The sequence below is a fragment of the Ptychodera flava genome, chromosome 20 (assembly GCF_041260155.1).
Source record: "Ptychodera flava strain L36383 chromosome 20, AS_Pfla_20210202, whole genome shotgun sequence".
Classification (NCBI taxonomy): domain Eukaryota; kingdom Metazoa; phylum Hemichordata; class Enteropneusta; family Ptychoderidae; genus Ptychodera; species Ptychodera flava.
Genome location: NC_091947.1, coordinates 23717952 through 23741739, shown reverse-complemented (window position 1 = coordinate 23741739; position 23788 = coordinate 23717952). Strand labels below are relative to the sequence as shown.

Below are 23788 nucleotides of genomic sequence, written 5' to 3'. Positions count from 1 at the left end.
ATCTTACGCATATAAAAAACATTCGCGTACAGCCTTACGCAGGTTTGAAAATCCTAACGGAAGCTCAGACTGGCCTGATAGCTAATACTCTATATGATAATTGATATAACAGTTCTGTCATGCCACAGAACGTGCTGTTTTTGTCCGGCAACGGCTCTCGGCATTACGCGTTAGCGTTTCTTGTTTTATATTATTATATAATCCCAGCCTAATTTGATTTCAATGATCACGTTTTTAGGATTTCTACGCGCATAGATTCATACCTTTCTGTCATCAATGAAATGTTTTTGTGCTTCGATCGTTTTCCGTTAACTTTCAAAGTTTAAATATTATTGAAGCCCTTTGCCATTATGGTTACTGCACGCTCTCACAACTTGGCAGACACCGCACTTCTAAATGTTCTAGTATTCCAGCAGCAAACTACAACTCGGCTCTAAGTATACTAAGTTTCCCGCAGTGTAAGTTGTCTCGAATGTAGCGGCGGTTTGCTGCCGGGGTTTGCTGACTCAAACGGGACAAAACTCCCGAAAAACAAACAAGCGGGACACGCTGTGACCTATGCCAAGTCTAGTCAAATCTGATCCGTTCCGCGATTCTCCAATTATTGCATTGCGTGAAACTTATGTTTCATGCATCCTGCAATCTTCAGACAGAAGAAGTGAAAGGATTCTTAGCTCGACAGTCTCATATGTATGATCGGGCCGTACCATTCTATTTGTAGGTGGTGTTAAAATTTGATAAATAATATTTATTTTGGACACACACAGTATTCCGTTTGTCAACAAAGGCCGTGTATATAAATATTATTAGGTGATAATTTAATTAAAGCCCCTGTAGCTGTAACTCTTGGCTTTCTAGTTTCTCTGGTTTTTTTTTTTTTAAACTCTACGGCTTTAAAGGATATAGTCTTTTACCACTGAAACATTGGACAAGCAAGTTTAAATTTTGATTGTTATTTTGGTTTCCCGCCATTTTAAAAAATGGTATATTACAAAGAAAACATAGCACATGGTGTCCCAGTGGAAAACATTCTGCATTATGCATTATATTGAACTATTCTGTTGTTTCTATGAAGATTCCAATGCATATATGCACTGCGTACTGTGTTTTTGCTTTATTTGCATGAGGGCGCCATTTTGTTTGGGCAAACATTTATTATTTATCTTGCTCCGAATTCGAATTGCACATGTAGTCACAGTGGACAGTTCATTCTACCAGTATGAACACCCCTCAATGATTACATTCCCATGAACTTTTTTTAGTTCGGAAGTAAAATCATAAAAATAATGCTAAAAGATACAGCTATCGGGCCTTTAAAGTCCAGACTTAGAGTCTTATATTTTTTCAATGATACAAATGCAGTGTTGAATCTAGACGCGCCCATCGCGGGATTGACGCGTTTCAGCAAAAAATCCCGCTCTGAAATCTACCCAGTGCGTCACTTTGGGCGCACTCACAATGAGGGGGGTCTGTAAATAGGTCAACGTGTGTTTTCTTTCATTGTTAAACGTAACCACTTTGCGTGATGATTTGCTATATTTTGCTAGAATGTTACCAATGATTCATTTATAAATACTTAAGCAGCACACGTCCGTTTTGAAATGACATTTGCGTTTGTTACATTGTCAATAAAACTTGTTTGTGAATGTACTGACTGACAGCCGTGACGAGAAAAAAAATTCACGTACGGGAGTAATTTCAAACTAACTCTCACACAGAAAGGTTTTTGAAAAATGTAGCCAACACACCTATTCCATTCAAAAAGAAAAAACATGTTCTTGATCAAGCGGAAATCAAACCAAATTCCAAAATTTTCCGAAACATTTCATGTGTCCACATGGATCGAGATACTAGACGTAGCTTGGTTCATGTTGTTTGTCAAAGTCGTTATGCCACGGTCACGCATGCATGGCTTGCCAAGAAATTCGATCTAGCGAGAACAACAGTGAATATCTATTCAGATCTTATACCAGACGGGTCATATGTCAAGTTCTTCAGTAAGAATGCATTTACTAATACTTGCACGGCTTGCATTGTCAGAGTCGGGACGTTGTGCTGTGTTTGTTTTGCCTCGATGCAGCACATGGTGTCGGCCATTTTCCAAACTTGCTTAGGACAAAGCGTCATCACTCTAGACTCCCTAGGTTACCCTTTTATGTCTATGGGAACTTACTGCTGCAGAGATCGAGACTACTTAGTCATTAAAAAAAGTCCTGCTCTATCAATGAGAGCTGTGAAATGACAAATGAACTTACTTTTCTCACTGTGGGGAAATTGTCAATTGTATTTTTGCATAATACTGAAAGAATTATCTCTTGAGACTAACAGAATGTGCTGCATCTTTTCTATGAATGTGAGTGAATTTGTGATACTTTATTCAAAACAATTATATTCTTGAATAGATGTAGTAGTACAAAGACTTCATAGACTTATTTTACATAAATGCTAATTTAATATGCAGATTAATATGCAAATTTGCTGCCAAAAAATTGTCCCCCAAATTTTGAAAATGTCCCCCAAAATTTAAGGCAGTGGGCCCAAATGCCCCCAATCCTAAGATCCTAGATTCAACACTGCAAATGCAAGGTACAATAAACAGGCTGTGTTGTCAAGCTGAATACTGACAGTTCAACATGCTGTAGGGAGTAGAACAAAAACACAGTTTTATAAACTGAACAAAAATATTGTCAAAATTATCAAAGTTAATACAGCTACTGCCTATGAGCAGTATCACTATCAAGCACTCCCCTGCTCTTGCAGTGTCACTGTCATTGCATACCTGCGCGCAGTGACAGAGATAGCTCTGACTCTGATGTACATAGTAGGTGAAGAAGAGTTTGGGTCAAACTTGACGCTCGTGGCATTGAAACATACTTCTACACAAGATCAGGCCAGACAGCAACACATAAAAGACTGGGACACTGGAAAAGTTATCAGGAATTTTTGAATTCTGGCACATGAGAATAATCAAATATTGAAGAAAAAAGATGGGGTCACCATACTTGATTTTCTGATTTTTCACATTCTCACTGTAAAATAATACAAAAGTAAAACTTTGAACAGTAAAGACTAATTTAAATGAAAGAAATGTGTCACTAAATGGAATTATTTATTTATTTTTTAACCAAATTTACCAATATCATACTCAAAATTTCAGAGATTAAAACATTTATTTGATTGAATATTTTAACTTTCCAACATTGTCAATTTTGAGTAGCATCTAAATCATATATGTCTTGTACTTTAGAAACAAATTTTTGGTTGGTCACCGTGCTCAGTTTTTCACAATATGGCAATTAGCCAGAATTCACAATTTGCATACTCTCTCTTGATCGTCATTTTGTGTGCTCTTCAGCAGGTGCAATTGACCTGGCCAGAGTTCAGTGGATTTACTCAAGTCAGCTTAGACTGATAAATCTAAAAAGTTCACTGATGCGTTTAAAAATGAGTCAATTTAAATAACTTGCCTTAGGAATGTGACTCTACAAAATGCTAATGACAGGTAGTGTTGAACGTTTGCGAGCAGATCTGTGCAATACATGTTAATTTTTTCGGCGCGCTCATCCCTTACACATATGGGGGCTTGTGATAGATTGGAGGACTTGAAAAACTTTGATCATATAGAGGGGGATTTGAAATTTTTTGAGGGTATTGTGGGTGATCTGAAAAATAAAAGATTTCAATCGCGATTCCTTCAGCCATACCCCCAATCCCCATCGTTATTTGTGAATGCAGCGTTATCGTCGAGCTATGGACGACAAAAAAACTTTGCACGACACTGCGGAAGTTTGAAATGCAGGCTGTTGGTTGTTGGAGTCGTTTCGTGGGTCAGAATAGCGCCATCTAGTGTCGGTTACGGCGTTTGAGTGAGGTCAACTACGAAACTGTGAGATGCAGTAAGTATTCACTGCTATAGTTTTCTGTAAACATTTAGCGCGATACAGGACGTCGACTTGACGTCTGAAGAGTTTGTAGCCATAGATTTTATGAAATGGTCGTTGGGACTCAGGATCTAGGAGTGAGATTTGTATGCCTCACTTACACGATGCGTGGGAATTATATCTACGATATACCATTATGACAAAAATCTGTTCAGCATTTTATTTCACTTTTACTGTCGAATAAGTTATTGACTCGCATGTTAGAGATTACTTCTTTTAAATAAGTTTACAAAATCGAACGTTCATTTGTGCAGTGAAAATATCTTTAGAAATTCCTGCAAATCTGACTAGACTGTTGATAAAAATGAATTTGATTTTAAGTCTTCCGATAAACATTTAACATTAACATTTATTCAGGAAAAATGGATTCTATAAAGATATAAAGTGCAGGATGATTGAACAAGATTGTATCTTGAATATCCAAGACTTGGAAAAGATGGTTGTGAGGATGATAAGTTTATATTGCAAACCCCCTTTTTACCTTTTCGGCTTCATAGGTGTCATTTTTTTAGTGGGTGGAGAATTTGAACTTTTCTTCCCAGACTTCCACACCTTTACAGTCATGTGAATACATTTTTTGCAAAAGCTGCAAGGCTGGAATTTTAGCTCCACTGACTTTCTACTTCGGTAAGATGAAATGATTCATTCCTTGGAGTGACTCTGAGTGGAGTAACTTTAAAAGGGCCATTAGCTGTAAACTTTTGATGATTCTTCACATCATCTATCTTTTGTTGAGAAACAATCATAGTATTCAGCCAATGTCAAACTCAGCCTGTACACATGTAGACTGCATTGTTATTGTTGGCAAGTCTATTCACAGGGAGCTCAGACTGTTTGTTTGTTTGTTTGTTTATTAATATATAAATAGAGTCAATCATAACGTAGCTGAATTAATTCGTCAGGAATTACAGTGCATATTTACTGTGTTGACAAGCTATATTGTTAGTAAGTGTTTTAAAATGTTTTTAGTGATAACATCATCAAAAGTCACAACTTTCAACTATATTGCATAACAACACACTTCGGAAAGTGCGTTTAGCAAGTACAATAACCTGAACATTGCATAAAACATTATCGTCAGTGTCATGTAAAGTTATTGATAAATAGTATTCGACGATGTAATAATAAGCTTATTAAAATTAATTACCAGCGAATTGATTTATTGATTGATTGATTTTTCTTTTGATCAGTTTGTCATGATCTTCCAAACCAAAGCTTTTAAAGAGTTTATTTATTTGGGTGGTGGTTCCTTATTGAGTCTTTATTATATTTGCAATTTCGCTCACATTTTACCTGCTGTCGCCTACATCAGCAAATTTAGGGCCTCACGCAGAGCGGCATCATCTGGTGTCAAACATTGCTGACACATTCTCGTGCATTCCTCCATAATGTTATGCAAATATCCGAGCAATGAGACTGAATAACGTCATTCGTGAAAACGAGGCTCACTAGAAGGAAAGCTGCATGGTATGGTAAGACGGCATAAGCCACGTTGTCCGTCGAAGACTGCGGCGAATTTCAAGACAAAATGAACGTTGCCACATTGCCGGTAAGGAAATGTAGTCGTTAACAGCCTACCTGGTAATACCTGTACGGGCTAATGTTTCGCGCAGAAGCGAATAATAGCGGATTTGTTTGTTATGATGTTGTTAAAGCTTACTTATCGAACGACAACATGGGGACTCCTGGTACACGCAGCTTTTCGAAATTTTACGAGTTGCCGTGTGTAATACAACAATTTTTCTCGCGTTCTTGTTCAGAATTCTCCCATGTTGTCAGGGGAAGGGTGAGAATTAAATGCTCACATTAACGTTCTTAGGTTATTTTAGTCGAATATGATGCATCACCCTATAATTACCTGAATGGTTTGACTGCACGTGGTGAAGGGCCGTGCTGCTAAAATCAATATGGCACGAAAACACACTCGCACTTTCGCTTCACCCCGTTGCCACCTCGTGTCATGATATCTTGGTAGCCCATGCACTTAGTTTGAAAATACCCGAATAAAACTTTCTGAAGTGCTTTTAGCGAAGGTTTTCATCGTATGGGAAGTGGCTGTGTGCCTACCACTGGCGATTAACTGAGAACTGAGCTGGGCATGTCGCCGGATATACGCTGGCAATGGCATAGCAGCTAATCTGAATATAAAACGCATCTACTATAATCTAGCATGTTGTATCACACTGTAGGGCTTCATGGGGCCGAGGTCGAGAGAGAGGATATGTGTGTGTGTGTGTGTGTGTGTGTACTCTAGTACCAGGGAGGTAGCGCACTCAGGTAAACAATCTCTACCACGAGGAGTTTTTACAAGCACATTTTGAACAGTGTGGTGTATATGGTTTCCGTGTAGGCTGATAGCAAGGGGGAGGGTGGGGTAAAAGGAAGTACACCTAATTTGGTTCAAAACTTCAAGGCAAAGACACCTACTCATCTGTCAACACATGGCAGTAGACCTGGATCCATTGGCAGAAGGTGGGTTGTTTTTACAGTCAGATGCTTCCTGCACTCCTGACCACCGTAGCCCTGTCTATAGAAGAACATGTAAGGGTGCTGCACTTTTGTTGTGCACCTCTACATGTAAAACCAGTTTAAACCGGAGCATCAATGACAACAAATAAGAATCAAATTTTAAAAACCTGAAAAATGCTGTCTGGTAGTCTTAACTACAACAAACTAATTCCACAACAGCTGCTCATTGTAAAAGAACCTGGCCATATTGCACCTTCCTCAGTGTGGTGTGCTGGCCATTTTTTCCTGTAGATATAGGGTCATAGTGGTATTTGGGAGGGCACAAAGCGTAAAAATAGCCTGCCTCCCATACACATTCTGCCAATGGAGCCAGGGCTACACATGGCATGTAAGGTCATACCACTGTAAACAATACACTATCACTACAAATCTTTATTGTACCCGAAATCGGTGAGACAGAAGCAAACATGTCATGGAACTGACAACATACAATTTACTTGTAAACACCAAGAGGAAGTAACCAGAAAATCAAGCAATTGTTCAGTGGCATAGGCTAGCTGCTGTAAACCTGGCTTAGACTGAAGTAATCTGGCTGGCAGTTGATAACATGTTCCTTTATTGAGAATTTGAGCTGTACCAGTCTCGATGTCTTTTATTAGCCTCATATACAAAGGGAACATTAATTTAACTCCAGATAAAAATTTCAAGGTAGTGCCAAACTTCATGTGGTGTGACCCAGATTGTCAGAGAAGTTACATTTATATCAAGCATGGCGGACTCGCATGTGACAGTACCTCGCTCAGTCAAGCAATCAAGTGTTACAAAGACCGTTATTGTTTTGCCAAACTTACACATATGAACATATGCTGTATGATTGTAGTAAAGGCACAAACAAAGTGTGTTTGAATGTGTTTTTGGTCGTATGTGCCAGCAGCATAGATCCTCAGTTTTCTTTTCAAGTGTCTTTGCTACAAGACACTTGCCCTTGAAGTCTTCAATAAGCACGTTCATTAACCCCTGTGTTGCCATATTCATCACGTGACGACCTTGCGAGAACAGCAATATTGTCATTGTGTACTTCTGCAAGTGGGTTGAATAAAGTTGTTTACATCTTCCAATGAAGTGCAGTAGCTTTCCCATCTGGGGTTTGCCCGTTTCCATAGCAATTACAGTCATAGGCCATGAGCCAACAACCTAACAGGTAAATACAATCAGAATTTAATCCATCGGCCAGTTTTTGCCTGGGAGATAGAGACTTCATTTGAAAATCACATTGGAGAAGTTTATCATGACAATGGATAGAGCATGATTTATGAGCTGACCGTTTGTAAACATTGCAATCAAGGGAGTGTTCACCTGACCTGCAGATAAGCTACTGGTTGAAAATAATCACAAAATGGTCTCACTTTTCTGTCAGCCTTACTTTCTGATAACTTGCCAGAGCTACCCCTACAGTATATATAGGGCTTTGTATTTTTCTTTAAGCCTGAAAAAGTTACTCTGCTGTTTGCATAATTGTATGAGACTCAGTGACTCTGATAATGTAAATGTTACATGTACGTTGCATGTCCATAGCTTATCTGTTGGTTAAAATAATACCAGCATTTTACATATTGTTTGGCATGCTTTGCGTTATCCCAAAAATTGCATACTATCACTTGTAGTTGCTTTGTAAGACAGATAATAAACTTCTTTACATGCATGCTCAGAGAGGTTACATGTATGTACAAATGCTGCGCACTTTGAAGTTGATAAAATTCTACTGAAACCTACATCACTTGACTCTGCTGGATGCTGCCAGTGCACAGGGTAGTGACCCCTGAATGCCAACGTCTGCATCTATATAGGCACCTTGAAAATCAATGCGATTTCCACAGAACTTGGGGTCAGTTTCCCTGCTATTACAGGCACAGCTAGTGCCCAGTGGTTTGTGCAGTGTCAGTGTATACACATTTCCTTTAGCCATTATCCTTTACTTCGGTGTGTTCACAATGATTCAGAAGTTTAAAAACACTGTTTTTAAACTTCTGAATCATTGTGTTATTCACTTCAACCTGTGCACTGTGCATACATCCTGTCAATGACCTTGTCAAGTGAATAAAGACTGAAATATTTAATGATATGTTTGAATGATATCACATGCACAAAGAAGTCATGATAAACGGTTTGATTTTATCTTTTTTTTTTAGGAAAGTCAGAAATTAGAGATATCTTCAACAAATACAAACATACCAAGCAATGAAGGGAAAAGCCACGGTATTCCAGATGCTTTGAAACACTCTGTACATCAAGGAGCAATTGCAAATTCTGAGAGCACACATCTTCATTCACAGGTAAGATAATGTCATCTTTTGCCAAACTCTAGGAAAATGGTTAATTAGCTGGGAAATGCTGCCCTTCCAGCGACATGCTTCTGTGGTATTTGAGGACAAGTTGCCTGAAGTAGACTCCAAAGATATCAAATTACCCTTCTAACCTGAAGTATGAGCATGGTGTGGTCTGTGCTTGTAGACTGCCATTTGCATACCTGTTATGCATGTCTATGTACATATAGTGTAGCTCAATTAATCATTTGTCAACCCATACTTGGGTAGTGTAGCATCAATGAACACCCATGTACCTTCTAGTTTACAAGAATATATGACCATATCAAAGTAACAGCCAGAATTATGAATAGTGATAAATTGGTCATAGTCTGTAGGTACATGTTATTTTAGGTCACATCAACCCTACTTAAGAATTGTCCGGGAGCACATTCAGGTCTGACGTGATAAGTTACACCGGGTAATATGCCATTGTTTCGCAAAGTAGTTCTTGGAATTTCTCTGTTGGCGGAGTGTATTTTGCTCATTTGGAAACAGTAAAATGGTGTAAGTCAGAGTTTTACATAAAATTTGACAAATTATGTGACTGATTTTACAGATATAGGATATAGTACCATCATCAGATTAGCCATTTACTGTGAATCAAACTAGCTGTAGCGTGGCTATAAAACTGACAAACTTGATGGCCTTACATTTTACCAGCCTTGGATATACAGCTTTGCACCAAACAATGTTGGTTTGCAGTACAAGTCTGTGTTGCAATATATACATATTTTAATAGCAATTGATTACCAACAAGTCTGACATTTCAAGGAAAATATCAAAACAATTATGATGACTATATTCCTGAATTGATTAGATAGTTCATGTAAGATATGACCAGCCACTGGACCCTTGACCGTGAATCGCTGGTAAACTAACGGTTTTGGACTTCACAATAGCAAATTTTTCTGCAGTCTGTGAGCAATTGAGTTATTTGGGTAGGCATAGAGTGAAATTGAGTTCATTTCGGCTGAAAATAGTTCGAAAAGGTAGTTTTTCATGCATGGTCCAAATCAGGACCATGGTCGCTGTGTTTTCCTATGAGAGTCAGCAGGGCTGTGGTGGGAGGCCGTATAACGCTGGGAACACACAGCATTGTATACAGGGCTAGCTAAATGCACACAGTCAGCTTTCAGTTTACCTCACTTCCCATTAAAACATCCAATTTCACTTCAAAAAGAATAGAGTTGCATTGGTGATGGACCCGCATTTATTTCTGTCTACTTTCATTGTTCTTGTGAAACCAATGTCCAGATGACTGCCAGTATCTCCAATTTGTCAATGTAATCAGGTATACTTACAACTTCCTCATCAGACAAGAAATTTACAATAAAATCAACCAGAGTCCAAGAGGTCAAAGCATTTGGTGTGAGGATAGATTTGTATGGTGGAAGTTCATTAAAATTCAATTGGCTTTTCTCAGAATTAGAAATATATGTAGGCCTTCCCACTAAAGCTAAGTTCTGATTCAGTGAGTGAAAGTATCTTTTGTCTACAAGTTTCCCGCCATTTAGCTATTTACAGGAAAGTTTGGCCTCGAAGACATCTGTAGTGTGCCAGGAGGTCCAATTTAGTTAGGGTTGAGCAAGGGAAAGAGAGAAAACCTGGAATGGAGTGAAAATTTGTAGAAAAAACATTTTTCAGACAGCATCTTTTGTGTAAAATGTTAATGTAATTTAAAAAGTGGAAACTGAGAGGGGAAGTATTGATGCTCTGAATACTAATGAAGATTTTAAAAGTGATACCATTGCACATCTTTGTTTGGACACCCCTATGATGTAAAGGTGCGTTCCTAAAGTACTGGTACACCTGGTATTAAAGAACTTAATGAAGTGTGAAACTAATGTCACTGACCCATAGAAGGTCAATTGATAATCATAAATTGCAACTACTAGTGATAAAAAACTTGAGCCAGTCTGAAATCCTATTCATAATGTTCACCTGGGGATGGTGGGGGTTAAAACATTGTGCCAGACTTCCTTTAGACCCCCTTATACCTGGAAATCACTTAAAGTGTGAGTCCTGCCACATTTTGAGACTTTTTCGTTTGACTTGGGGCATATACTATAGTTCTGGTTGTCAATGAAATTGGTATTAATAAAACAAACATTTACACACAAATTGAAGCTTATTTGAGCGGTTTTTAGACGGTTGTATATGTTATTTCGACGAAAACACGGGAAAAGTTGCACTTTTCGATTTCCATCATGGCGACATTTTCCGGAAATTGCCGAGCTCGCCCCGTTTTGGCGTAAGTAGCTGTGACGTCACTAATAGAATGGGTGATGGTGACACAGTGCATTGACTATGGAGATAGTGATAATTTCATGACTGAAAGCAGTGCAACTGAGAATATCATCATCACAGAAGATATGACAAAGCTGTTCAGAATTTACAGGCCTGCAAATTTTAACAGTCGGAACCTTAACCTAAACGAGAACAAGAGCGGAACTCTTGTTGACCGTCGCGTCAGTGACAAGCCCACCGTGACTACAGTCAAACACACCAGTGCACTACCGTACACACAACCGCAAGCTAACAAAATATAAATATAAGCCTGGAGTTGCCATCCCACCTTATTATTACTCCTCAACACAAATTGCCTCGTTCAAAATCTGTATATTAAAATTTCAATTACACCATGTAGTAGAGATCAAGTTGAAAATTGTCCACCGTTCATAAACACACATCTTTCCTATCAACAGCTGGAAGTGGAACAGGCTGAGGGTCATGTTAGCATAAACACCAAAGGTAGTATTCTCGCCGCAAAAGCTTCAGTTTGGCGTTATAAAACCTCACATGAACATTGGCACTTTTAAAAATATGTGACCGTAAAGACATGTCTAGCCAAATTCTCGGGAAGAGATAAATTAAAATTGACATGATGTAAATATCGGGCACTCTGGCACCCGAGGCCGGACGGCTCAGCCGGCCATTTCTGTGACGGAGTGATCAGCTACGCTTCCGCAGTTTTTTTTTCTCGATTAAGTGTCAGCGATATAAAGCACAGTGTTCATTGTTTCATGACTGCGAAATTCTCAAAGAAGCTAAAATATTTTAGGGGAGACTTAATCGAGCAGAGGGGAACAGATGACGACAACGCGACTGCTTCGTCAACAGTATAAACTTCTTTGCTACACTTGTGTCACTGTTACTGGCAGCGCCGTGCTGTATTATACACAACTTATCGTTCAGTCTCGCAAAGAGTCAGTCAATCACTACGTAAACTTTTTAGGAATATAAAATTAGATATCTCCTAACGTTACTAATTATAGAGTCACACATGCATGAGATCTAGTACTTGTATTCATTTATTTATTAACAATCACTTTCGTGAAGCATCTGAATCGGCGATCAGTCTTGGGGGATGTAAACACGGCCATACTTCTCCGCGGCCCTCGCATCCTTGACATGTTTTGGGCAACCTGTCGCAGTCTTGCTGCTGTTCTCACTCTTGTCCACAGTTGATGATGATACACGCGAAGCTTTCTGGTGACAATGGTCGTACTGGTACGGCATTGCGATTACATAATCGATGTAGTAACTCCAGGAATTAAAGTCTATCTTACCGTACATCTGGCTTCCGAACCGTGTTTATTCTAAGTCACGGCACTCGAAAATGTGCACCGCAGAAAATTCTTGTCTGAATGCCTCTTTTCCGACCGCGACCCTTTCTTGTAATTTTGTCAAATGCGGCTAATACATCATCCTACAATGCAATAAACTGACAATGGCTGCAGTTACTTCAGCCACCAAAGGCGTAACTTATCACCATGTTGAAGCCACAGCGGTAAGCATTCGCTATGGCCGAGGTCATGAACACAATCACTCGTACATTCTATTAGTTACGTCATTTCCGGTGGCAATGCCCGCGAATTCCGAAACGACCCGAATGGCAGCTAACTTCAAAGTCGCACAACATATTGCATTTTAATAATATTTAACCGCGTCGTTTCATTGGGGTGATGCATTTATTTGATAAAGTAGGTGTGGCAAAATCATATAGCATGGCTCATTTTAAGCAAAATTAACTTTGAATTTATGCGGGACATACACTTTAAATCATGGACTTTCCTGGAAGAAGCACATCACATACAACTTTTGGAGTGGTGTAGAATTAGGGTTAGGGTTAGTTTTAGGGTTAGCGTACATAAATGTGTTATATATCCTACCGAAGAAAAAAACTTAGGGGGAGGGGGCCTTGAGGAACTCTTGCCAAACATTTTTAGTAAATCAGTAACGTGTTAAAAAAAGACTGTTCATGAAAATACGAAGTCTTTGATATTTATTTCTGTGTTTTGGTTTCTCTTTGTAAAGAGGAGATTCTGATTCAGAGTGGTCCCAAGGCTAATACAGGGCAGCTACAGTCGTACAGAGTACATGCATTAGCCATTTTACACAAATCAGGTCATGTTTACATAGCATCACACAACTTGAGCACCAAGCTGTTGATAAAAACAAGATATAAATTTCTCGTACACATACACACTCTGAACCAAAAGTCTACAAAACCAAATAATCAACACCAGCTCCTACTTGATAACTATCATCTAGCAAGCTATCCTGAACTGGCTGATATCAATAACTTGGCTGGTCAATTGTGCAAAGAGCTGTGTCTAGGTTTTAAGCTTCCTCAACATGCTGCACCTTGCTGTGGTGCCACATGCATGGTGATGTCAAGTGATGTAGCGGAATAAAGTGAAGTCTACTGCTATGGTTTCTCACCCATGTTGGCACAGGTTGGTCACTGTCACATGTACCAAAATATTTGAATTATTTGTGTTGACAGTTCTCAAACTGTGCAGTACAAGTGGGGGAAACCAATATGATTTTAAATTGCTGTCTGAAATATGTCACTAGATTGGATCAAATTATAACTCAAACTGTTCAGTTTGTTCAGAGAATAATGATAGTCAAACAGATTTGACATAAAATGACGGTAACAGAGTGAACATTTGGAGTAGTTGCAGATGAGTGCCACTATCTACACAATATAAATATCTGCACATAAGGATAAATCGAACCAGTCTGTGTATTAATTCCATTTACACAGAAGGTGAGAGCTTTCAGGTTCATAAACTAATTGAAACAGGCATGCTGTAAACACTTAACATTAACCTCATTGCATTGTTTATAAGTGATGTTATATTTTGCCTAGATTTTTTATAAATCCATCCCCCACCCTCCCGAAAAAATATGCCAATGGGTAATTTGGAAACATGACCTTGGAACAGTTGTAAAATTTACCCGTAAACAAAGGACTGGCTAAACTAAATGATTTACTTGTAAAAAATCTGTCCACAATGGCAATGTCCACCATTTTGCAAATGAGAACATTTTGTGGTCTTTGGACGGGATAATACTATGCAATGGTTTGTTGTGATTGAAAAGTATTGTTGCAGTGAATAGTTCAAAGGTCAACCTGGCAAAGTGCCAAATGGCAAGCCTGTTTTTATTTTAGACTCACAGCAAAGAACTGGTCAGGTGACGGATTTTGTAAAGGTGAATAGGGTTGTTTACAAAATGAGACTGCAAGTCCCAGCATTAGTAAAGTGTACGCAACAATTGTTGGCTTCCTTTTATTTTCTCATGTCAGTGTCGTGGAGGGTTTCACTTTAACCCTTTTCCTGCCGAGCGCCCCTGTCCGTTATCCTGCCAAGTCAGTCAAACCGGCCCCCTTTTCCGTGTCTACAGAAGATAGGCTCTCCTGCACGCTTTCCTGCCAGGCATTTGGCGGGAAAATACCGCATTTTTGGGTACGATTACCGACCATGTACGTGTTAGACTTCAAAAATTTTTTGCATGCCCGTATAGAGGGGCAACCGCTGATGAGGTTGTGTCCAGAAAATGACGAGGTCACAGGCGTTGTTTGCCCGGGGGACGTGCACTTTTATGCCCTTTTCTAGCTTACTTTTGCGGAAGTAAAGCTCGTTCGCCGGCACGCACGGCCACACCGGGGAAACATCACCTCGCTCGTGGGTTAGTAGAAGACCCAGGGTTAGTGCTATGGGTGCGGCAGCACCCTCAAACCTGTCCTGTTTCCCCTGGGTTGTGTCACTTGGCCACGTACTTTGAACGACTTGGAAGAGTCGCACAGTGCAGTCTGCTTTGACGTAGTGTCAACGACATAGCTTCGCCATTGAAGGAAGGCGTGTACGTAGTTTGGCCAGTTCAGTGCACACTTAGCTCGTTAGTGTTACCGTTTCCTAACAGGTTAGTTGTGCAGTTGTTATCTAAGGTGCAGTTTTGTACCACCTTAGCTCTGGACAGTGCAACTGCTCTATGAGGTATGTAAGGGTGCCGGAAATCGACAAGTGCGGGGCCAAAGTGAGGGCCAGCACAATCAAAGTGCGAGCGAATGTGAGGGCTTGAAGTGAGGGCTCTCGCAATCGAAGTGCGAGCAAATGTGAGGGCTTGAAGTGAGGGCTCTCACAATCGAAGTGCGAGCGAATGTGAGGGCTTGAAGTGAGGGGCGCCTTGAACCGATCAAATTCGGGCTCAGGCATACGAAAAATGAGAGTCAAAGTCGTTTTCAACGTTGAATGAAAACTTACTATCTCCAAAACACAGTCGCTGCGCGGCATTAGCTCTGTGAACAGTTGAACGGCTGAGCGCGGAACGAGTACACAATGACCTGCGTACAGATCATGACCCATTACATCACTTCCGTCTTTTTCGTTAACCTTTTCGTGTTTTTTAGTCATTGCATTTCAAATATCACAGATATCCTTTTTATCATTAATAGATGCAACTCAAGCGAGCGATACTTCTTCTGGTACCATTGTACGACTATAGCGCGACTGATAAATGTGACTTCAGTCAAACCAGTTCACGACCTGGGCACGTGAACTCTGATACTGTTTATCCGACATGGCGTCGTATGCGGAGTTTTTGCCGGAGAATTTTCGAAGAAAAGGAAACTTTTTTGAAGAAAGTTTAGAGTGGCTTGTTCAACAGATAAAGTAAGATCATGGGAAAATGTATTTTTGGAGACTTGTCTGGTTCTCTATGATTGATTTTTTGAGGATAAAAAAGATTCAATAGCTACTAAAACTCTGAGAAATCAGACAACAGCAAATGACAAGTTCTTTTTTACGTTTGTACTTACAGTATGCTTTTATTTTCTCTGTACACAAAGTTTGATAACCGTTTCAAAAGATCAATTGCATCAGAATATCAGGGGTCATGAATGCTTGTTACCTTTACATTTGTTAACAATGATGGATATTCTACCTCAATAAAGTATGCCATTTTGGTCAACGAGCCCTTGAATATTGTTCACTGAATCAATCCCACGGTCAATTATATTGTCACAGAAATCATAGCTATAATCTCTGTGTAGTCAGCGATTGACCAGTCATTAGACAGAAATTTGACTGTCTCCTTTATTTCATACACCCTCCCATGGTGTATGCATGCATCGTGTATCAGCCTTGAAATAAACATTAACTCTGTGACAGGCATGTAGGATGCCAAAGACATTTTGTGCATTTACGTTTACAACAACCTAGACTTAGTCGATCGTAAGAAAGGTGGTGTTGAAACATATTTCAACTGAACGTAGTGGCTACTATTTTCCAGTTAAATACGTAACTTTCACAAACTCTCTCTCTCTCTCTCTCTCTCTCTCTCTCTCTCTCTCTCCTCTCTCTCTCTCATGTGTCAACATCGGGTGTGGTCTCTCAGCGTACCGTCATTCTAATTTGTTTTAGATGGAAATGATCATTGCAGTTTAATCTTGAAATATTGGCCAAACGTCATAACTAGACACTTGTCATGGTCTGGAGCAAGTTACCAGCTTGTATAAAAGTCGGAAGTTTTTGCTTCCGAAGGGGCGCACGCGTAAAATACAGAACGTGTAACTAAAACTCACCGTTGAAAATTTTCTAACTTTCAAAATTAAGCCGGTTGGACTGTCAACAATTAATAAGACAGAGCAATACTGCCAACCTCAAAGACTCCGCGTATTTTTTCAACCTTATCATTGCAGCGATGGCGAGAGTATGAGTCTAAAAATATAACATCACGGCACAGGTTATCGCCGTTTACTTGGAAAAAATGTATTTTTTCCAAGTAAACGGCGACCTGCGGCCGCCCGCCTCGAACGACTATCCAAGCAACATTACGATAACCTGTGCATCACGGATTTGGCTTGAATATGCCATCGACCCGATGAACCAGTTAAATTCGGACACCTGAACCCTGACGCTACCCTGACGCAAAACCTGTAAGGTGGTGAAATCTCTGATATATATCGGATATTTACCTGCGATTTGACAGCTAGAATCTATTATCGTCAAGTATCGAAGCTAGAGTCGGTCCTTGGAAGTCGGGTTTGGCCAGAAGTTTGAGGTGGTGAAATCTCCGATATATATCGGATATTTACTTGCAATTTGATAGAATTTATTATCGTCTAGTATCTAAGCTAGAGTCGGTCCTTGGAAGTCGGGTTTGACCAGAACTGTAAGGTGGTGAAATCTCAGATATGTATCGGATATTTACTTGCGATTTGACAGAATATAGTATTGTCTAGTATCGAAGCTAGAGTCGGTCCTTGGAAGTCGGGTTTGACCAGAACTGTAAGGTGGTGATATATATCGGATATTTAATGATTTGACAAAATCTAGTATCCTCTAGTATCGAAGCTAGAGTCAGTCCTTGGAAGTCGGGTTTGACAAGAAGTGTGAGGTGGTGAAATCTCTGATACATTCGGATATTTACTTTCGATTTGACAGAATCCAGTATCGTCTTTGGCCTGAACTGTAAAGGCACAGGGCAAGTCATTCTAGTGTCGTTTAGTATCGATATTTGTGGCGAAGGGAAATTCGTCTTGGTGTGACTGATGGACAGACAAGCAGACACGATGTGTTCTGTAATTCTGCTACAACACACACATTTTATTCCGTGGTTCTACTTCTATATATACACCCACGTTTTTGTGGAGGGACCGTGATACACCAAAGCATAGATCCTCGAGAAAAACGGGACAGGCCATTGCTGGGGAATTTTTTGTGCGATCTATTCTTTGAATATATTAAGTTTATTTGCCAAGCGGTCCCAGACAACAATACTTCGTACTTAACACTGAATCTCATTAACGATCAAACTGACGTTCTGAATATGTACACTTTGCTCTTGCATTAGACTTGGTTCAAGTCGGTGAATTTAAAAAATAAAATCATTTATAATAGTTTTTCTTGTGTCTCTCCTATTTCGTACAAACCTATCCGGAATTTGGCAGCTCACGCCAGGTTTTCCCAGCGATTGAATGCGTCACGTTTGAGTCCGCGCAGTAGTGAGTTAGTTTCTGCCGGATTCACGTTCCGAGTAATGACACAGAAAATTTTGAGGGTTTTTTGATACCAGTCATGGTGAATGTTCTGGTAACGATGAAGATCACAGTTTTTCTCGGGGTCTATGACCAAAGTTAAATGTCAAAGTCGACATAAAATAAAAAACAACGGAAAGGTCAGATTTGCATGTTATGGCTTCATTTAACTAACAAATTAATAGATAAACTGACGCTGTGAAATCGTCATTAGTATGTGTACAGAACCCTGGATAATAAACAGAATATATACCACGCGTGAATATATACTATCTGTTTTGCATTATTTCTGTCGGATTTCCATTCCCGACAATATTTGAGTCCCCAAATCGCCGAAAAATATAGGGTAAATTTCGTCGATTTAACAGACCGGGCGTGCCATTGCACCAAGCAATTTATTCTGGTATCGTGTATAGTATCGATATTACAGTCCCCCAAAACGCCGGTGAATATCGGCGGTTACACAGACGCGGCTTCCCATGGGACAACCGCAGTTTATTCTAGTATCGTCTAGTATCGATTCTATAGTCCCGAAATCGTCGATATGTCAAACTTCGATACTAGATTGTAAATATCCGTTATTTAAAAATTGTGCAAAGTCGTGCCTTCATGTGAGTCGAGAGACACTTGAGATTTTGAACGACGTGATCAGTCGTGTACGGTCACTGTCATGGCATTAATTTCAATAACGATAATCGCCCGATGGGCTTGTCTCAAGTTTTAAAGCTTTACAAGAAAGTGTTTTTCAGTCCTGACAGTGTATAACCTAATCATGGCGATGACTGATGTTTTAATATTTTTGCCTGTCGCACATATAGCGTTCGATTTCACTTTGACAAGCACTTTGAATGTGCGATCCCTGCCCGATCAGTCAGTCGGTGATTTTTAAAATCAGCCAGACATTATATTCTTAAAGAAACTCAACGATGTAAAGATTACAAAATGCCTCATTCATATTTTTACGGTGTTTGACAATTTTTTTCCGTCAGGGACGTCGTGTCGCTCATATCGTGAAGCTTCGATCGATGATGTAGCTCCATGCATGCTCATACACAGGGCTGCGCCGTTTACACTTACGTGGAGATCGTATCACGCTTTTAGAAGTGACTTTGATCACAAGTCTTCATTCAATCAAGGTGAATTTAGTACTGATTTTCGCAAGTCTCAACCCTCAAATACGCTCTCACTTCGATTGTGAGAGCCCTCACTTCAAGCCCTCACATTTGCTCGCACTTCGATTGTGAGAGCCCTCACTTCAAGCCCTCACATTCGCTCGCACTTTGATTGTGCTGGCCCTCACTTTGGCCCCGCACTTGTCGATTTCCGGCACCCTTACATACCTGGCTCTATGCACTAACCCAAACGACAGATGGTTGGTACAACGTCTACGTCGCACGAGCACAGCCTCCGTTGGGCTGTGCCCCTCCCACGTGATACAACGCACGTTCATCCATTACTATAGCGTCCTTACGGATCTGCCAAAAATGAAAGTGGGGGTAAAAACAAAACAAACGAAAATATGCGATCATAGATAGTATTTATTCGGGAATAATTTACATTATGCCAAACAATAAATCTCGGAGTCTGTCTCGACGTCCGAGTGCATGGTCCGTGTTTCAAAAATTACAATCGGGGTGGCAGATCCGTGTTTCAAAAATTATAATAGGGGAATTGTATAAAATAATCCGTCTAAACAAACAAACGAAAATATGCGATCCATAGATAGTATTTTATTCGGGAATAATTTACATTATGCCGAATAATAAATCTCAGAGTCTGTCTCGACGTCCGAGTGCATGGTCCGTGTTACAAAGATTACAATCGGGGGATTGTACAAAATAATCCGTGTTTCAATTTACAATCAGCGGGATCGTAAAGCACAAACAAACGGCACAACCGTGCTCAAAATGTGATCATGGTCCGTGTTAAGAATACAGTCAAGCCACTGTTAGGCGAAGCTGTCCCCTGTCCGTTATTTACGTCGGGTTCTCTTGCTGATGGGTGTCGTCGGGGCTGTGTGAGTAGAGGTCTGCACGCCAACGCTCCTCTTACCTCGTAGCATCATGCGATGATGAAAAGCCGCAAAACACTCGCCCTCGTGAAGATGAACCCCGCACAGACTACATCCTTTGGACGTCTCAGACAGTCGTCCGCTCGCAGTGGTCTTACCCCTCTCTGCTGCATACTTTACAGCATTTCTGCCGCCCCTCCAAACGGCTGACAACATGCATCGGCTGATTTTGTGGATTTATGTACGAGGCAAGAGAAACGGTGGCCTCGACCTCTCTCACACTGGGCTGCGATCGCCCACAATAACCGCCAATGATTGTTTCCCGACACACAGATGAAACATCTTATGGGTCAGCTTACTATCAGGGTGTACATGCTTGAAGCATATATATGCATTTACCAGGGCAACATCAATCAGGTAACATGCCAGATACGTCCACCATCTGTGGTTCTTGCGCCCAGTGTGAAAGTACTTGCGCTTCTGGTTGGCTCGGTCGACGCCTCCATGTACCTACGATAATTATACAGCGACAGAGGCACTTGTCGCTGCTCGTCTCCCTCCCCCACTGGCACGCACTCCAAGGGTGGATAGACCGTATTCAAGATCAGCACCTGAGCGTTACTATCCTGATAAGCAGTGATGTTTAGACGAGAGTCCGTTCTGGTCGTGGCTTTCATATCCCCAACAGACAGAGGAAGGCGCTTCCTCTTACCCGGCGGAATTAATTGAGGGGGCATGGTGCGACGATTACGGCGGTTAAAACTCCCGACCATGTAGATCCCGGTCTCCATCAGCTCTCTGGCAGTAACGACCGTGCTAAACAGGCTATCACAGAATAGGCTGTGATTATATCCACAGAATGGCTGGACCAGCTCCATCGTAATTCTTTTCACCACACCTCGCTCCTGCCGTCTCCCATCAGTCCGATCCCGAAATTTCACACCTAGGTACGGTGCAAAGTTAGCGATGTATGCAGTGGTGGAGTCGCACAGCTGCCATATCTTGAAACCGTCTCGATCAGGCTTATGCGGTAATCTCTGCTTAAATTTAGAACGGCCCTTAAATCGCACCATGCCCTCGTCGATGGAGATCTCTCTACCCATCTTATAATTATTTACGCACCTGTCAACTATGGGCTCCATCCATGGATTGATTTTATAAAGGGGTTCCTCCTGACACCGACGTCGGCGGCGTGCCTCATCAGGATCACGACGTGGATCGTTCTCTGGTCTGCCAGATGAAAGTATCGCATAAGCTGCTGAAAGCGACTGCGGGTAATCACAGTAGAAATACCCTGGTTTCTCAGAAAGGGATCGCTAGACCAATAATCCTCCACTGATGATTTACGGTCGATACCCATACAGACTAAGACGCCAATGACGCCTGCACCTCTCGGTAGTCAGCGTTACGCCAGTATTTATCTATTTCCTAGCGATATATCACTGGTGGAATTTGGCGTATTTATTAGTCTCGTCCTTGGCAATCTGATCAGTGTAGCTGGAATAAACTTAAAAAAGTAATCGAGCTCACGGGAGTGGCTGGGCAAGGTGAAAGTCGGTCCTCTCTCATGGTCAAAATCGGTCTCCTCAAATATATTAGCATCGGTAGTTTCCGACATACGCCAGACAGGAGGGGTGTCGTCCTCCGCCAACACAGCAGCAACGTCATCATCGTCATCAGAGCTTGCCTCACCTACATACTGCCTGTCATAAAAGTCATCGTCCTCTGCCGCATCCTCGTCAACCTCCGAGTCGGACTCAGCGGTGATATCACCGTCGTCTGGGCGTCTGGGCCTGAACTCGCCCGTAGCGGCATCAAGGATCATATCTGGCTCAAATCAGGTGGGCTATCCTGATAACGAACCCTCCGCACTATCTTTTTCGGCGGGGACATCGCAGCACACGAAACTATGGCAGGAGCGGGCTGGGCAGCCTCTGCTGATGACGAGGACTCAAGCTCTTTCGCACTGGGCACAGGAACCTCTCCTGACGCAGGATGAGGGCTCATGGTGCACGCAACAGGTGGTGTCTCTCCTGGAGCAGCCGGGGAGAACCAATGGCATCAGCCGTCTCGTTACTCACTGTCTCACTAGCAGCAGCAGACGTAGTCTGTGCAGGTGAAGTATCTCCCACAAGAGCAGATGTAGTCTCTGCAGGTGAAGTAGTCTCTCCCGGAGCAGCCGGGTGAGAACCACTGGCAACCGGTGACCCGTCATCATCCTCATCGGCAGAACGATCGGTCTTACGTTTACGCTTACCACTGGGTTTTTCAGCCGGAGATAGCTTCGCCTTACGGGAGCGTTTCTTGCCCGACTTCTTAGAACGTTTACTAGGGACATCACAACGATCGCTACCACTACCGCCCGGAGACTCTGCATCTTTGAGCTTCAGTCGTCTGCTCGCCTTCAGAAAACTTTTGCGGTCCGTCAAGCTCATGTCTGGAACAGTGTCGACAGACTAGCAGGTCCCACCCTTTTAAAGCCACAGGGAAACAAAGCCCTGGACATGATTGGACGCAGGGGTGTTTATATATGCATCCACCTGTTATTATAATGGACCTACGGCAATCAGTCCACCAACCGGCGCTGACATTCCTACCCATCATGTAAATTGCCTGTCCGCACCATTTGATATGCTAATAATACTCATTTGCGATGCAAATCCCTCGAGCACTTAGCATAACATAGTCAATGTCATTAGCATCTCAACTTGACATTCCGTCCAGCTGGGTACGTGGCATGCGCACCTGCCACCCAAGGACGTTGGCCCAAGCCCATGTTTAGTACGGGTAGGAAACCCGTATCTTTAACCTCATGTCCCTTCTAAGTACGCCTGCGCAGGGCGTATTGTCATCCAAGTCGGTGACAAGCCAACCCGACAGATCGCCCATTAAGCAGTAATGACTGGCCGTCTCGTTCTTGTACGGCAACGAACAGTGCTTCAGCGGCTTGTTTAGGTCATAACCGTCGCCTGCCGAGCGGCTTACCCAACTAAGGCGGTCAAAGATGAAGGATGCCAAAATTGTCAACAGCTGTCTCGGCCTCGTCCGTTGGGCAAACATGGCTCCTTCAAATAACGTGGCCAGCACGTCTACGTCATCAGCGGTGATGACAACCCGTCATTGACGCCCGAGTGCGTAAAACTCGGAATATACCGACAGGTACCTCTACCTGAGTCGGTCATACTACGGTATAAACCAAACACAGGTCTGCCAACTCCTGTTAGACTCGGCCGTTAGCCGAACTTCACAGGGACAACATAGGCGTAACAAGTCGGTGAACAACGGTTCACGCACCTAACCGCAGCCGCCAAGTCGGTGAACAATGGTATCAAATTTTGAGGCCATGTTCGTGAATGGCAAGGCTGAGGCGGTGTGTTTCGTTGCACGGCTTGAACGTCTAGAGCCAAGTGCAGCCGACAACGTCCGACATCTGAGTGGGTAGTCTTTTCGAGAAGGTAACAAGTCGGTTAAAAGCGGTGGTTACCCTTCACAAATGTCGCTCAAGTCCGTTCGGATCAGTTCCATGTCAGGGACTAATCAAGCCGAGTCCGTCAAATCCGTCCGCACTTCCTGTCAATCAGACTAAGTCCGTGATTTTCGTCTCGCACCATTGGCAAAAATTGCACCGCCAGCTGAGGCGGTCTTAGGCAGTTGCCTTACAGATTAGCGTTGC

The 23788-nt window shown here is 41.7% G+C and overlaps 2 protein-coding genes across 3 annotated transcripts in view; one reads left to right on the top strand and one right to left on the bottom strand.

The window, feature by feature from the left end:
- LOC139120371 (cGMP-specific 3',5'-cyclic phosphodiesterase-like) overlaps positions 1-6472 on the bottom strand; it is a 131790-nt gene extending 125318 nt beyond the window's left edge. The window contains exon 1 of the mRNA XM_070684742.1: positions 6369-6472. The gene's annotated coding sequence lies outside the window, so the exon portion shown is untranslated. The remainder of the gene's footprint in view (positions 1-6368) is intronic.
- Positions 5381-23788, top strand: part of LOC139120370 (peroxisome proliferator-activated receptor gamma coactivator 1-alpha-like) — a 54972-nt gene continuing 36564 nt past the window's right edge. For both annotated transcript variants that reach the window (XM_070684719.1, XM_070684718.1), the window contains exons 1-2: positions 5381-5490; positions 8600-8743. In XM_070684719.1, the coding sequence (XP_070540820.1) occupies positions 5470-5490; positions 8600-8743 (165 nt within the window). In that variant the 5' untranslated portion in view covers positions 5381-5469. The remainder of the gene's footprint in view (positions 5491-8599; positions 8744-23788) is intronic.